Below are 14,950 nucleotides of genomic sequence, written 5' to 3'. Positions count from 1 at the left end.
TCAATAAAAAATAAATAAATAAAAAAGAAAAAAATTAAATTCAACTAAATAAATAATAATAATAAAATCAGTTCCTGACTCCCACTCTGTGTGACCTAGCGTTGGACTTTTCCAGCCGTATCGACCAGACTGACTCATGAGGAGGTGACTTCTCAGTGCCCTTCCCATGGTGATGATGGCTCTGGTCTTTGCCAGTGACACTTGGAAGGGACAGGTCAGGTGACAGAAGAGACTGCAGTCACAGACTGCACCATGGTGGAGCGCAGCTGACAGCCTGGGCACAGCAGGAGAGAAGCCCAAACAGGGCAGAGACTCCTTCTGAGTGAGGTCATCTCTGCTCGGCTCCCCTCTGCTGCCAGAAGAACAAGGGAGGTTCATGTCACCACCATGTGCTGCTGCTCATTGTATGCTTTAAGGCCTCCTCCTTCTGGTTTTCCACATTCGGTCTCCTTTTGTCTGTGCGGTTTGGGGTGCTAAGTTTCAACTGCTTTGCCATGGCAGGAGGTGAGCTAGAACAGGGTGGGTGACAGATGGCTCATCCACACAGCATGCTCTTTCCTTCCACAGGGGACCCTGCCATCCCAGCCCCACCAGGAGACCCATCTGGTGTAGCTGTGCAGGCTCCAGGCTGGTTCGTGGGCACTGTCCTGTCTGGGTAGGGGAGGGTGGACGGAGAGGGGCCCTTCACTCAGCTCAGAGTCTCCTGGAGCCACTCGGCAGTGCCACGTAGGCAGGCAGCTTGGGAACAGCCTCTCCTGTGCCTTTAATTAACTTAATCCACCTAACCATGTTCTTTAAATAATTGAGTGCCTTGGTAACCGGTATTCAAACACTTGAGGAATTTTGGTTACAAGAATGCTGGAACCTTTTAATTTGGGTTTAAGACATTTCACGTCCCCCGTTGTTATTCCAAAACTGAGGCTGCACCAGGAATCGTGGGTGGGGAATGAGAAAGCAATTGCTAAGGGATGGAAGGCAGCAGCTTATACAAAGAGGATCCTTCCAAATTGTGGAGCAGCAAATGCGATGGCCTCTGGAAGGGGCATGGAGTGTGGCTCAGTGAGAGAGTGTTTGTCTAGTTTGTGGGATGTGAGGTCCTGGGTTCAGCCCCAGTAGCAAGAGGAGAAGAGGGTAGGGAAAATGGGAAGGAGGGAGGTAATGGAGAGGGAGAGACACACACAGAGGAGGAGAGGGAATGGGAGGAGGGGAGAAGGAGGAGGAGAAAGGAAAGATGTGGAGAAAGAAAGAGAAGAACAAAAGAGAGGAGGTAAAGGAGAGAAAAGGCGAGGGGAGAGAGAGAAAGGGAAGGAGGGAGAAGGGAGGGAGGGACAGGGAGAGAAAGAGAGAGAAAGCACAGAGACACAGAAATGAGACAGATGGAAAGAAAGGAAGAGGCAGAAAGAAATGATTAGGAGAAAGAAGAGAGAGACAAAAGAGAAGATTTGGGAGATAAAAAGAGAAAGAGGTGAGATGGAGAGGAGAAGAGAGAGAGAGAGAGAGAGAGAGAGAGAGAGAGAGAGAGAACAAGTCAACAAACCTCAGCTGACTTCACTGTCCATAGGGATTTTTTTCCGAAAGCTGGTGATGTTTTCCCGTCCATTGAAAATTGTATTTTTTGATAACTATACCTTCTAAAATATTTAACTCTATTAAAACAAACTTCATGTTTGCATTATTTGGCCCCTAGATTGGCCCCATGGCTCCTTTCATGTGATCCACTAAAAACTGTGCTGAGTACATTCATTCGTTAGCGTCCTGTTGGCTGTGCACATGGCATATTCTGTAACACACATTTCATATCAGCTATCAAATATTAAGTACCTACTGAATCTATAGGGTTCTGGTTTTTCAGCTTTCTGCACAGCTTTCTACACTATTAAATTAGAAGCCAAAGTTTAGTTACTCTTTAGCAGCATAGAAAATGAAGTATTAAAGTGACTTAGAAGCTATCCAACATGGCGGCAACTCACCCTGGATAGCCACATGCTCCATCGGAACCCTCTCTTCCCTCTTCCTCCTTGTCTATTTCCCCTCAAAGCTGAAAGTCAAATCTGTTTCTCAAAAGCCAGGGCAGATAACTGGGAACCACAGCAAGTGGTCTCCTGCACTTCCAAGGGTGACCCTCGCTGTTCTCCCATCACAGCTGAAAGGACCTGATGGAACCCAAGTTCAGAAGCCTATGGCTGGATGCCAGGCCTCCCATGCAAAGCCACACTCTTCCTTGGCTGTAGAATGTTTGTAGGGAGGGGCCTGGTCTCAGTCAGTGTCACCACCATTTGCCTCTGGCCTTTTAGACCAGCTAAGGAAAATCTCTTAGAATGTGTTACCCATTCCCTCAATATCTGCCAGGGCTTCCCGCTGCACTCAGAGCAAACGTGGAGCCCCACGTGGCCCTGGTTATAATGGCTTTTTGGCCATGGCATCAATTGCAGGTGGAGAGCTAAGTGCTTGGGAAAGGTATGAAGTAGGGTTGAGCTGGGAAAACAAAAACCTCAGCAGAACCCACTGCTCAGAGGACTGAGTCCTGTGTGTTGTACTCAGAACCCACTGGTAAGAGGACCTGAGTCCTGTGTGCCATGCTCAGAAACTTATATCCACTTTCAGCTGCACTACAAACCTAATCAGAGACAGAGACAGAAGAAACTTCAAGGGACTCCAGCAGACAAGAGGAAAGCACAGAGGTCATGAAAGCATGAACACAGAAGGCACATCAGAGTTGGAGCCTCCAGCCTTGTCTCCACAGAACAACTTCACACTTTTCTTCTGAGACAGCATCTTAGGTAGCCCAGGCTGGCCTCAGACTCACCAAATGCCTCCTGCCTCTGCCTCCCGAATGCTGGAATCATAGGCATATGCCTGCACACTTGTAGGGTTTGTGCAGCGCTGGGCATCAAACCCAGGACTTTGTGTATGCTAGGCAAGCACTCTGCCACCTGATCCACATCTCAAATGTGACCCACTGGCTACATTCAGAAAAGTCTGAGGGGCCTTCTGTGAGTTTGCTGTCTTCCACACTGAATTCACCAGCTGGACTAATGGCTGAATCCATAGAACTGGGTCGGTCACTCTTCTCATTCCCTGACAGAATTCCTGCAAAAGCACCTTCAGAAACGGTCTATTCGCGCTCAGCCTGAGGGTGCCGTCCACCATGGTGGGAAGGCGTGGCAATAAGAGTATGAGGCAGCTGCTCACAGTTCATCCATGGTCAGGAAGCAGAGAGATGAAGGCTGGGGCCCAGCTCACGGTCTGCTTCTCATTCAGTCTGGGATTCCAGCCCATGGGATGAAGCCACACACATTTAGGCTGTGTCTTCCCAGCTCAATGAACCCAGCCTAGAAACCCCCTAACAGATGTGCCCAGAGACCTGTCTCCTAGGTGACCCCAGATGTGGTACTGACATTACCCATCAAAGGAGCCCTCTGAGGGTAGGTGTTTGATTTGAAGCCTAAGTAAAACAGATAGCCAGGAATCACAAACGGCCCCGCATCCAGCAGGCGACAGCAAAGCGGGGCTGCAAAGTGAGGCTAAGCTCCAGCAGGAGCCAGCTGACCTTGTCAATGTAGCAACTCCGTTTGCAAATTAAAGCATTCCGAACATGGCTCTGAGTTCTGTTATTAAAAGCAGAGGCTGGTTTCTTGAAAGCCGTGGCCACTTGCTTATGACAGATTGTTCCAAGTTCTATAAATAGGTACAGAAGCAGCAAGTTTCAAGATGAACGGTAAAAACTCCCTTGAGATCCTGAGGATCTCATGCAGTACGATCGGGGTGGGTTTACATATCTGAGCATAAATCTATTCTCTCCTCTACCAATGCCGGATAGAAGCTCTCACAGAATTTATTAAACATTCGTGTGAGTGTATGTGTGCATGTGTGAAGTGCATGCCCATGGGTCACAGAGGCCAGAGGAGGATGGTGGGGGTCCTGCTCTATCTGCAGACAGGTCTCTTACTGAACCTGAGGCTGGACTGACAAACAGCAAATACCAGAGATCCTTCTGGCTCTTCCTCCTGCAGAACTGGGGTTGCCAGTGTGGGCTTTTGGTCTGAGGGCTGGAGGACTGAGTCCAGGTTCTCACGCTCGCACAACAAGACCCCCACCCCGAATCGTACACTGCCCTTAAACAGGAGCATGCTGTGGCATGTTTTTAGGCTCCAGGGCATTGGTATCTATATTTGGCTCTGCAAGAGTAATGTCCCATTTGAGTACCATGCATAGAGCTTATAAGAGCAAAGACCTAGAAGTCTGGTTCTGTTTTCTTTTCTCTGCTTACCCTTTCACAGCGCCAGGATTTACCAGTGTGATTCCCACACTCTGGAATCTTCTGTTTCTTCTGCTCCTATGTCTGACTTTGTCCCCACTTCTCCATTGCCTCTTTAAATTAAAAAAAAAAAAAAAAAAAGACCCCGGCCTCATTGCTAAGCTACCATTGCACAAGAACACAGACTGGTGCTCTAGCTAAAGCAGAAATTTACTTTCTGCTTCCTTGCAGACCTGGAGGCTGGATAGTTGATCATCAAGGTATTAGCAGGTCTGGTTTTTCCTAGGCTTCTCTGGCTGGAGCACGGCCACTTTCTAGCTGGGTCATCATTTTTAACTTATCATTCCTTCCGGTTCCCTGTCTCCAAATCCAGGTCCTGCTGGAGGTTTCCAGGTTAGGACTTGAGCACAGGAGCTTGCGGGAGACAGAGTGGGCCTGTAAAAACCTGCAGCTAGCAGCTAAGAGAGATTGAGCTCGTCATCGGGTCATTTAAAGCTGCAAGCGAAACAGGGGCATCAGCCAGCGGTTTTTAGCCCCCACCTCTGAGATGGTGGTAGGAAAAAATGGGCCTCTACACCTGGTGGTCTTTTGAAGCTCACTTCAGTTTTGGGGGTTGAGGTCTGTCTGTCTTTCCTCTGCCCTTCTCTTGCGTTTTCCTGCAGCTGATCCCACTTTAGTCCGCATTGGCTCACAAAATTACACAATTCAATGGATGAAAACCGAGACCCAAGCTGGCAAGGCAACTCCGCAGTCTAGAGCCTGCACTGTTCTTGCAGAGGACTCAAGTTCGGTCCCCAAGCAGAGGAGTCACATAAGCGCCTAGAACGCCTGCTCCGGAGAATCTAGCGCCTTCTTGTGGTCTCTGGTGATACTTTACACTCCTGTGTACATAATTACACATAAACATATGCATAATTTAAAATAAATCTTTTTTATAAAAAGAAACAGAAACCAACAGGTTCTCCAGAGAAGTCAAAGCTTACAGGCTGCCTCCACGGATTACAGCTCCACGCTGGCTGATAGGGACTTTTTGCTTTCTTTCCTACTCCAGATCGAGTATATGCTCTTTTTTTGATTGGATCTGGTTTTGTTGAGACTGGATCTCCCGTAGCTGAGGCTAACCTTGCGGTCCTAATCCTCTATTTTTGAAGTGTTGGGACGACCAGCATGTCCCCACAATGGTCTCTGCTCATTTTTGATAAACAACCCTAGGGTGAAGCACGGCTTTGTTGCCCTTCAGAAAGAATGGGGCTGTGTCACAGACTTTGTGACATCCTATGGTAACTACTGCTTTCCCGACAGGCTGGCTGGGGATCAGTATCTTAGAGGTAGCATCCACTCAAGAGCCCCAGGAGATAGGAGGAGCCTTGTTCTGGCTGTGTTCCAGCAAGGGGGCAAAAGCAAAGGGTGGACTCACAAAGCTCACACACTCCTGGCTCTCCTTCCAGAACATTCCTGACAGGTGTCTGAAACTTACTTTGTAAAGACTTAGAAAACCACCGTTTTAGGGTGTGTGGCCCTATGGTTTCCATGACAACCATTCAGCGCCTCCAGACAGCAGCCATAAGGAACACAGAAATGACAGGGATGACTGAGGTCTTCTTACACACCATGAAAAGGGATTGTTGTCAACTTTTATTGCATTGGGAAGATTTTACTTTTGCTATTTTCCCTAATTGTTTGAAAACATGAAGGCCGTGCTTCGGGCCTTGTAAGGCTGTAGTGTAGCTACGTACTGGGTGCTAACGTTCCGTGTCTATCTCAGACCTCTCCTGCACACTGGCTGAGGGTAACGACACATTTCCCCTCTTGACAACAGATTTAAAACTAAGGATCAAACAGCACCCTCTTAGCACCTGTTCCCATCCCCTTTTTAAAAGCTGCCAGTGCTCAGGTGGCTGCTCCCTCGGCTAACTCAAAGCCCAGGTCAAAACACTCCAAACAGTTCTTTCCTGAACACTTTTTAATTTTTATTATTTTGTGTGTGTGTGACAGAGTCTTACTCTGTAGTCCAGGTTGACTGTGAACTCTCAGCAATCCTCCTGCCTCAGCTTTCCTAGTACTAAGAACATAAGCGTGAACTACTGCACCTGACTTTTCTGACTAGGGGTGAGTTTTAAACTGTCTCTTCACAAACAGGAAAAGGCCCCCATCTGCAGACGGCAGAACAGATTCTGCCATGTGGGCCAGGCCTGCAGGACTGAGAGAGAGCCAGCGGTCTAAGGGTCTGCTCTCCCTCAGTCCTGCAGGCCTGGCCACAGCTTGATGATGGATGTCTCAGAAATGCATTATTTGGGTTCAGATAGCATAGACGCTGTCTCTACCTTTTGTTTCTTCAGCAACATGTGGCAGCTAAGTCAGATGGTGCGGCTTTCTACCCCAGCTACCCAAGAGGTTGAGAGGAGTCGATTTTAAGTTTGAGGCCTGCCTGCCTGGGCTACAGAGAGAGCCTACGCAGCCTAGAGAGATTCCATCTCAAAAATAAATGTGTGGAAAGACCAAGGGATACGGCTAAGTGCTTCCTTAGCACGTGTGAGACCCACTGAGGGTTTAAGACCAGCAGTGCAACATAGCAAAACAAGGACAAACAGAAGGGAGTAAGGGGAGGAGGAAGAGGGAGAGGGAAGACTGTATGACATGGCTGAAAGACTTAGACAGTGGCCGAAGACACAAACAGAGCTGTCTCTTATTCTCCAAGAATCCAAATGCTATTTCCTTTGCAGGAGCATAGGGTTGCAATATAAAAGGTGCATGAAGTTGCAGTATAGAAGGTACATGGAGTTGCAATATAGAAGGTGCATGGGGCTGCAGCATAGAAGGTGCATGGGTACTGTGATCTCTTTCTCTTATATGCCTCCCTTCCTGGAAAAGCTGGACCCTGGTGCACCCTTTCCTCTGCTCTCACATGGCTTCAGGATACTGTTCTGAAGCCTTAACTGAACCAAGGTTGATAACATTCAGGGATGCTGCTCCACGTTCGTGGCGAGGGTAGAGGTGGGAAGGCCACTGCTCTGTTCCCTTCACTCCAGAGGCCTCCCCCGAAGAGACCCTCATTCTGGGAGAGTCCGCTCTGTTGACAGAAGGTAGAAATGCCCATATGCATTGCTAGAGGCTGCCATGCCACTCAAGTGAACAGGAAATAAGTGTTCATGCCTCTCCATGTCTAGTGTTTCAGCCAAGAGCCTTGAAGTGAGGAGAAGCAACCGTCACACCTCCTCCTCTACCAGGCATTCAGTGGTTTAAGGATAGATAACATGGTGTCCTGTGCTTACTGAAGCCTCACATCCAAGTACTAAGCATGCCCTACCCTGCTTAGATTCAGAAAATAGGCACGTTCAGAGTATGGCTTGCAGACCAGTGAGGAATTGGGCTGTCCTGAGGCTTCTTCTAAACAGACCAGGAAGACTTCACCCATTTCTTTCCATTGATGCAAGCTGGCACTGTGGGGGCCAGCGGGCAGGGATAAAAGCATTTATTAGCCTGTGCTACAATAATGGCAGCCAGAGAGGGCATCTTGGTGGGTTTCGCTGTTGCTTGGATTCACTTGGAGACAAGGTCTCACTCACTACCTAACCTCAACTTGCCTCAGAATCACAGCAATCCACCTGCCTCAGTTTCCCCAGTGCCGAGAGTAGACCAAGCCCAGCAGACAGATATCTATGTGAGCCCTATCATTACTATGCCAGACAGAAGTCTACTGCTAAAAGCACATGACTCGTTCCTGCCTGAGAGAGGGGTAACTCCGGGGCATCTGAGGTCCTGCTTTTCTGGCATGAAACAGTTTCTTAGCAATGAAACCTATCAGCCTTAATCGTAGTGCTGTCTGCATTTCTGCCACAAAACCATTCTGGAAACCATGAGGGCTATCAAATGTGTCCTACAATGGCATCAGCTCAGATCCGAGAGAGAAGGGCTCTGCCTCACAGTACTTCGTTCAGAAGAAGGTCTCACCAATCAGCTGGCTTCACAAATCGGGTCTCCTCTTTTCCTCTTTTGTCTGGCTTATCCCTAAGTGCCCCTTGCTCTCATTTCTTAAATGAACCCTTGTTCCACCACCAGAGTTCAGACTTACTTTCTCAGGAACAACAATTCAATCCGAATGTCAACAGCCGAGCCCCCTACCCCACCCCAACCAGTCCAGGCGCTGTAATACTCCTTAATTATAGGGGCTACGTTGCACACTAAATAGACAAACATTTCCTAGAAGAAATAGGGTCTGAACTAGCTCTTGTCACAAAATTCAGAGGACACAGAATACCATGATTCTACAGGAATGTCGGTGTTACCTGAAAACTCCACCCAGGAAAAGCATACAGTCTTTTCCTTGTGGCATTTCTTACCCTCACCCTGTCCCCCAGACCCTGGAGGAGCAGTCTTCATTTTCAAACTGCTCACTCGACGTTGTGAACCAGTTGTGAACTTTCTGTAAGTATCCATGTCTGTGGAGAAGGAGGGATTTACACTCTGGCACCAAGAGAATCCAAAAAGACCTGACTGACTGACCTGAAGAACTGGGCGATGTTGCCATAAAACTTGGACTGTGGGCAGCAGGGGAGGGGCAGACTTTCTCTGGAAAGTGAGCCAACAGGTTTGTCTTGTTTGGGCATCCGTTTAACACAGTTTAAAATACCACAATACAGTCTAGAACTCTCCTTGTGTTTGAAGCAAGTTCAGTAACTCACCCCAGATTTCTGAACAATAAATTTACCTGATCTGGCTGGAGAGTGTGTTCACTCATTGTTGGGTTATTAATAAAATAATTTACTGGCCATAGCCCAAAGGAGGCTGTGAAGGGCCAGTCAGAGAGGCAGGGCAGGGTGGCAGAAGGGCTGGAGTAGCCCAGGTGATGTTGAGTCACTGGGAAAGGTGGGGCAGGGGCATAACACACTGTTCCTGGCAAGAACTCTGGAGGCCCAGATCCCAGAGCGTCCCTGGGCACTGTGTGACCTTGTGCCTGCCAAATGGGACCATTTCAAAGATTGGCTCTCATGCATAAGAAGAAGGGACAGTACTGAGGCCCTTTGAGAGTCCCTCAAGCTGACCATGCACCTATTTAAGTCCTCCAGAGCCTGCTAACCTGCACGCATGGTCAGCCACCACTGACAAAACCTGGCCTTTCTTTGTCTAGTCGAACCAGTGTGCCCCGGGGCATGTATGTTCAGCCGGATTTCTAAGCCTCCAGCAGAAGGTGGCGGGCGCCTCTAAGTAGTTGGGGAGCCAAACACATCTGAAGTTAAAGTAACTGCTAATTCAGGAATTACCACAGTGTGGGGTCTAGGCCAGGTGGAACCCCCTTCCCTACACTCACCTCCCTCTGACTCCAGAAACCCCATAGGCCTGTCTGCTCAGAGGTCACCTGCGAAAAAGCAGAGTGATGTCACCACTGTCCCCCAAACAGATTCAAAGAAGCTGAAATAGGTTTACAGTTGGGAAGCTGGTATCACAGTCACGAAGGTGACCTATCCAAGTGTCATTGCTAGATTCCTCAGCCTGGGGTCTCTGGGATGGAGTCAGCAGGAAGCGGAACACCCCTTGAATGCTCTCAGTCAGCCCCTAACCTTGCTGCTCAGTTTCCAGGACAGAATGTCAGGGTCCCACCAGCCCATCAGCTCAGGGGCCCCACAAGTGTGTAGCAGCTAATGAGGCCCCTGCGACAGCTAAGTCCAGGGTGTTAAGGACCTACTCCTGAAGAGTTAACAGCTGCAAAACCCACGTAGTGCTCTGAGGTCACCTCGCCGGCTGCCACTGCGGGCCACGGCAGGATGCGCCCAGGGGAGGCCTGGGGTCGCCAGGGACAGGGCAAGGTAGCAGCATGGCCCCTACCTGTGGTGGAGAGCACGGTGCTGGCAAAGAAGAGCGCGGAGGTGAAGTCCCAGTTCCAGTTGCCAGAGGCATTGCTGAGCACCGACACTCCATAATTGCTGGCCTCCAGCACGCGGCCCAGGAACTGCTCCAGCTGCGGCTCCGACAGACACTCGTGTTCTTCCAGGAAGCGCCGCTTCAGCTTGCGCAGCTCCTGGCGCAGCAGGTCCTCGTAAGGCAGCTCCACGGACGAGAAGACCACGGCGCCGAACACCAGGTAGAGCAGGTAGCCCAGCACCAGGAAGCCGAAACACCAGGCCGAGCGGTGCCGCTCCACCAGGCGCACGCACGAGCTGCCGGCCAGGGACTGCAGCATCTTCCCGGCGCCCGCGCCCCGCGCGCCTCCCGCCGCCGCTCCCTTTCCTGGATCCCTGCAAAGAGAAGAGGCCAGATGATGTGGCAGTGACGTGGTTGCCGGCTCAGGTAGCAGAGCTGGCAGAGAGCGCGCACCCACTTGGCAGGAGCTGTTAGCTGCCCGCGCCCCCTACCTGGCTTCCTAAACCGGAAAGTGCAGGTTTGTTGGCGCCAGACTCTGGCCAGGCCACCACCCAGAGACTGCCTGGCTCCCTCTTCCCTTCCCCAGTGCAGTGCAGTCAGTGGGACACTAAGCGCTCTCTCTCTCTCTCTCTCTCTCTCTCTCTCTCTCTCTCTCTCTCTGTGTGTGTGTGCTACTTCTGAGCAACAGCGCTTGTCCATCCAGCCCCTATCCTAGTACATCTTCCCCCCAGGCATTCCTCCTGATTAAAGCCACTGTGGCCAAATACCAAGAGTACAGATAGAAATTGTCTTTCTCTGTCTTGTTGGCTAGACAGCTGAGACATTTGATGCCCAGACTACTGAAAATACAGGAACCTCACTCTAAAAAGCAACTTGAAACATCTTCGGACCCTCAGCCTCACCTGGAACAGAAAGCTAAAATACAGCCTCTGGATTTTAGCTTAAACAATACCCCCAATTTCAGGCACTTCATGGCCAGGGGGCAGAAACAAAAACGTGGACTGGAGTTCTGAACACTCTAGTACTGACGGTGGACAGCGGCGATGTTGTGAAAATCGGTACTACATTTCCGCGAAGACATGCATGTGGCTATGTGGTTCAAGAGTCCCAGAAGGGTGTGTGTGTGACTTGACTCTGTGCCGCCTCTTACAGAAAGATAGCCATATACATAAGGTTCACCATAACTGTACCTTGTCCATTTAAGTAATAACACATATCATGCCTACTGTCTTTTTGTTGTTGTTTGTGTTTTCTTGTTATTGAGACAGGGTTTCTCTGTAGCTTTGGAGCCTGTCCTGGAACTTGCTCTGTAGACCAGGCTGGCCTCGAACTCACAGAGATCTGCCTGCCTCTGCCTCCTGAGTGCTGTGTGCGCTAGCCACTGCCGGGCCATACCTACTGTCTTTGTTAGGGTTTCTATTGCTGTGAAGAAGACAACAACTCTTATAAAGGAGACCATTTAAGTGGGGCTGGCTTACAACTGAAAAGTTCAGTCCGTTATCATCATGATGGGAACATGGTGGCAGGTGGACAGATGTGATGTTGGAGAAGGAACCGAGAGTTCTACATCCGGATCAGCAAGCAGCAGGAAGACAACGAGACACTGGGCCTGGCTTGAGCATTTGAAACCTCAAAGCCCACCCCAGTGACACACTTCCTCCCACCAAGCCACACCCCTTCCAATAAGGCCACACCCAATAGTGCCACTCCCTATGAGCCTAGGAAGGCCATTCTTATTCAGACCACCACACCCACATAATGAAGATGTGTTTATGTCATTATAAGCACATGAAGTCAAGAATTAGGGACATTCTGAAAGCTCCTGAGTAGAAGGATGAGAGCAGGGAAGACAGCCTAGCTGGGGAAGCCCCTGGATCCCCAGAAGTGAGGTCAGACACTCATGACCCACATAAAAAGTCTAAAATCATAAGAGCAAGCCCTTGTAACCAAGCACTGAGGGTTCAGAAACTGTAGGGTCCCTGGAGCCTGCTGGTCAGCTTTGCTAGCACAGGTTCATGAAGAGCACTGAGGGAAACACCTGACATGGAGCTTTGAACCAGGTTTGCAGAGTCTGACAGTCCTCTTAGTAAAAGACAGAGTTGGGTCTCCTGTGCATGAGACGAGGTGACTTGAGACGATTCTAACTGGCGGTATTTGTTAGAGAAGACACTAGGTGACTTTTAAGGGTGGGACAGACAAACTGCAGCTGCTGACCTTGACCCCAGAACATTCCTCCAGTCGGGGAGCCTTGAGCCACAGTAGGAAAGCTGGGTGTTCTAGGTGACAACCTGCTTAAGTACAACACTTGCTTGCTGAGTTGTCGCTTGCACACTTAATGCAATGTCAGTGCACATAAATTAGATCTTAAAAGTGGAAAAAGGATTTCTGTCCCAGGAAAAAAGGCAATATTTACTGCATTTAAAAAAATGAATGAGTCCCTGTACCCTACTGGAGAGAGACGTACTCATCTGTGCTCATTGTCTCTACTCACAATAGCCTGGAGATGGCCTCAGTGGGGACGCCATGGCCTGACTAATGGATCGTGGAAGCGCGGTTCATATGCACAATGGGATTTTATACAGCTGTGAAGTAAAGCGAAATGACGACATTCAGAGGTAAATGGATGGGACTGGAAAAGCATTGTATGAAATGAGGCCATGAGGCAGACAAGATCAGAGAGACAAACGTCGTCTGCTCTCTTTTACACGTGGGTCCTGTCTTTAAACTATACATGTGTGCATACATGTGTTCATGTGTGTGTGTGTGTGTGTTTAACTTGAGGTGCTTATAGAAGGCAGCAAATTAAAAGGGGACTGTTAGCAGTTTCTGGAAGAAAGACCTTAAGGGAGAGGGGACAGTAGAACACAGGTTATATCATAGCGGATGGGAATCAGAGAGGGGAAGGGGCTGGAACCCAGCTGCAAACTTCAGAGGTTATACCCCCCACCCAGTGAATACAGTCTTCAATCAAGCCTTACCTCCTAAAGTTTCCAGAGCTTTCCAAATAATAGCACCATGCCCATGCCATCTTGTTCCTGTTCTTTCTTCTCCACCTTGGTTAAACAATGATAATTCCTCAGTTTGAGTTCCTCAACTCTAGTAGCTTTGTAGATTATTCTCCTCTATCCTCAGCCAGCCTCTTAATTCATGGTGGCCACCAAAGATGTTTCCAGTCTCCTGATATTCTGTAGCTCCCTGCTTACCCCTAGCAACAACCAAGTCCAGGTCAAAGAAAGGAAACTTCTCCTTTCTTCTTTTTCCTGACTTCCCTTTTCTTCCCTATAACCACTGCAGCCGGTAAGCAGACGGCTGGCTCTGACCCTCACACCAGATGCCCCTTTGCAGGTCTCAGAACAGGATAAAGCCTGGACTACCCTCCAAGTTGCTGGCTTCCTTGTCAGTCTCCTTCTTGCCAACCGTCCACACCTGGAGACAAATTATTCAATAGACAAGCTGGTGGGGAACTTCTCATATTCAGAACATAACTCAAGGGTCATTTTATGGAGGTGTCCTGAGTTCTGGATGATGGCGAGGTCTGGGGTCCAGCCTTTGCCCTGGAGGAGAAAAGGCTGCACTCTGAGTATCTACATCCAACGTAGAAGACCAGGGTAGAAGAAGAAGCTGTGTGCCAAGAGCAGAAATTCGCAGGGCTTGGAAAGTATTGGAGAGGATACCTGGAAGAGGCTGAGTCCCCAGTGGAGGGTACCACCCCACTTCTTTACTCTATATTACAGATCACACTGCCCCCTCCCTGATTCCTGGCACACACACACCACTGCTGCCTCCACTGCCACCATCACCACCACAGGAAGCCAGATACAGGTGTTGGTCAGGCTGTCAGTATTGCCTGACAGGAGTCAGGCAGGGGTTGGAAATCTTGATTCTAGCTGAGCCATGAACTTTAAGTCAGAGCCTCTTTTTCTTTTGTGGACATTTTCACTGCAAGCTTCCTTTACTAAGCCTGTTTTCATTTGGTGCTTTGAAGACTGTAGATAATTTCCAAAGAAAAAATTCATTAGTCAAATTCCTCTGGGTGAAGCATTACGATAACTGCGTAAGTAGGCCAGGCATTGTTTTCCAATTTCCACAGCTGAATGAACAAAGAATTTGGGAAATGCCCGTCAAGGGCACCCTGGGTAGATGTTCCCAGCCTGAGCCTGCCCTCCAAATTGCAGCGCTGCAGGGCACACTGACAGGCCCGCAGAAAGCATGCCTCCCAGACAATCACCATGCACTTGGCATAATGTTAGAAAAGGAAACTTAAGGACCTGGTAAGACACAGCTCTCTCTTGCCGTTGTTTTTCAAGGATCCTCACATTACTGAGAAATACACATGGCCTGCCCCTGAGAACCACTGAACACAGAAGAGCACGTATGAAGACAGACAAGGAGAATGCTCCAACATGACTGCATTGGAAGCAAGAAGCTACTGTGTTTGCTCTCTGCTCAGGACACCAAGCGCTAAAAGAAACTAAGTGATGGTGGGTCCTGGTCAAAAGATATGAGTTAACCATCCAGAATTTTAGAATAGCACACATCTTCCTGGGAGGGCAGCCCTAACAATGAACTTGGCACATCTGCATGGGAGGCTAGGAAGTGAAGGCTTCAGGACTCTCTAAGACCGGAGGTGCAAAGCCTTTCAGAGTCTGTAAGCAGACCAGACAGGAGCAACAGGCTCCATTATGGGCCCATCCATCCACCTTCAGCTTGTGGACTTTTTCATATCTTAGCATTTTATTTTATTTTATTTTATTTTATTTTTCAAGACAGGGTTTCTCTGTGGCTTTGGAGCCTGTCCTGGAACTAGCTCTGTAGACCAGGCTGGTCTCGAAC

The 14,950-nt window shown here is 49.1% G+C and overlaps 1 protein-coding gene across 2 annotated transcripts in view; it reads right to left on the bottom strand.

Moving 5' to 3' along the window:
• Kcnk1 (potassium two pore domain channel subfamily K member 1) overlaps positions 1–10,885 on the bottom strand; it is a 33,455-nt gene extending 22,570 nt beyond the window's left edge. The window contains exons 1-2 of one of the 2 annotated variants that reach the window (XM_005345895.2): positions 10,609–10,885; positions 10,082–10,491 (exon numbers count right to left, since the gene is read on the bottom strand). In XM_005345895.2, the coding sequence (XP_005345952.1) occupies positions 10,082–10,436 (355 nt within the window). In that variant the 5' untranslated portion in view covers positions 10,437–10,491; positions 10,609–10,885. The other variant, XM_026778755.1, reaches the window with a different exon arrangement.
• Between the last annotated feature and the right edge of the window lie 4,065 nt (positions 10,886–14,950).

Source organism: Microtus ochrogaster, chromosome 4 (genome assembly GCF_000317375.1).
Source record: "Microtus ochrogaster isolate Prairie Vole_2 chromosome 4, MicOch1.0, whole genome shotgun sequence".
In the NCBI taxonomy this organism is placed as follows: domain Eukaryota; kingdom Metazoa; phylum Chordata; class Mammalia; order Rodentia; family Cricetidae; genus Microtus; species Microtus ochrogaster.
The sequence above is the reverse complement of the archived record's forward strand: the minus strand, read 5'-3'. Positions and strand labels throughout refer to the sequence as shown.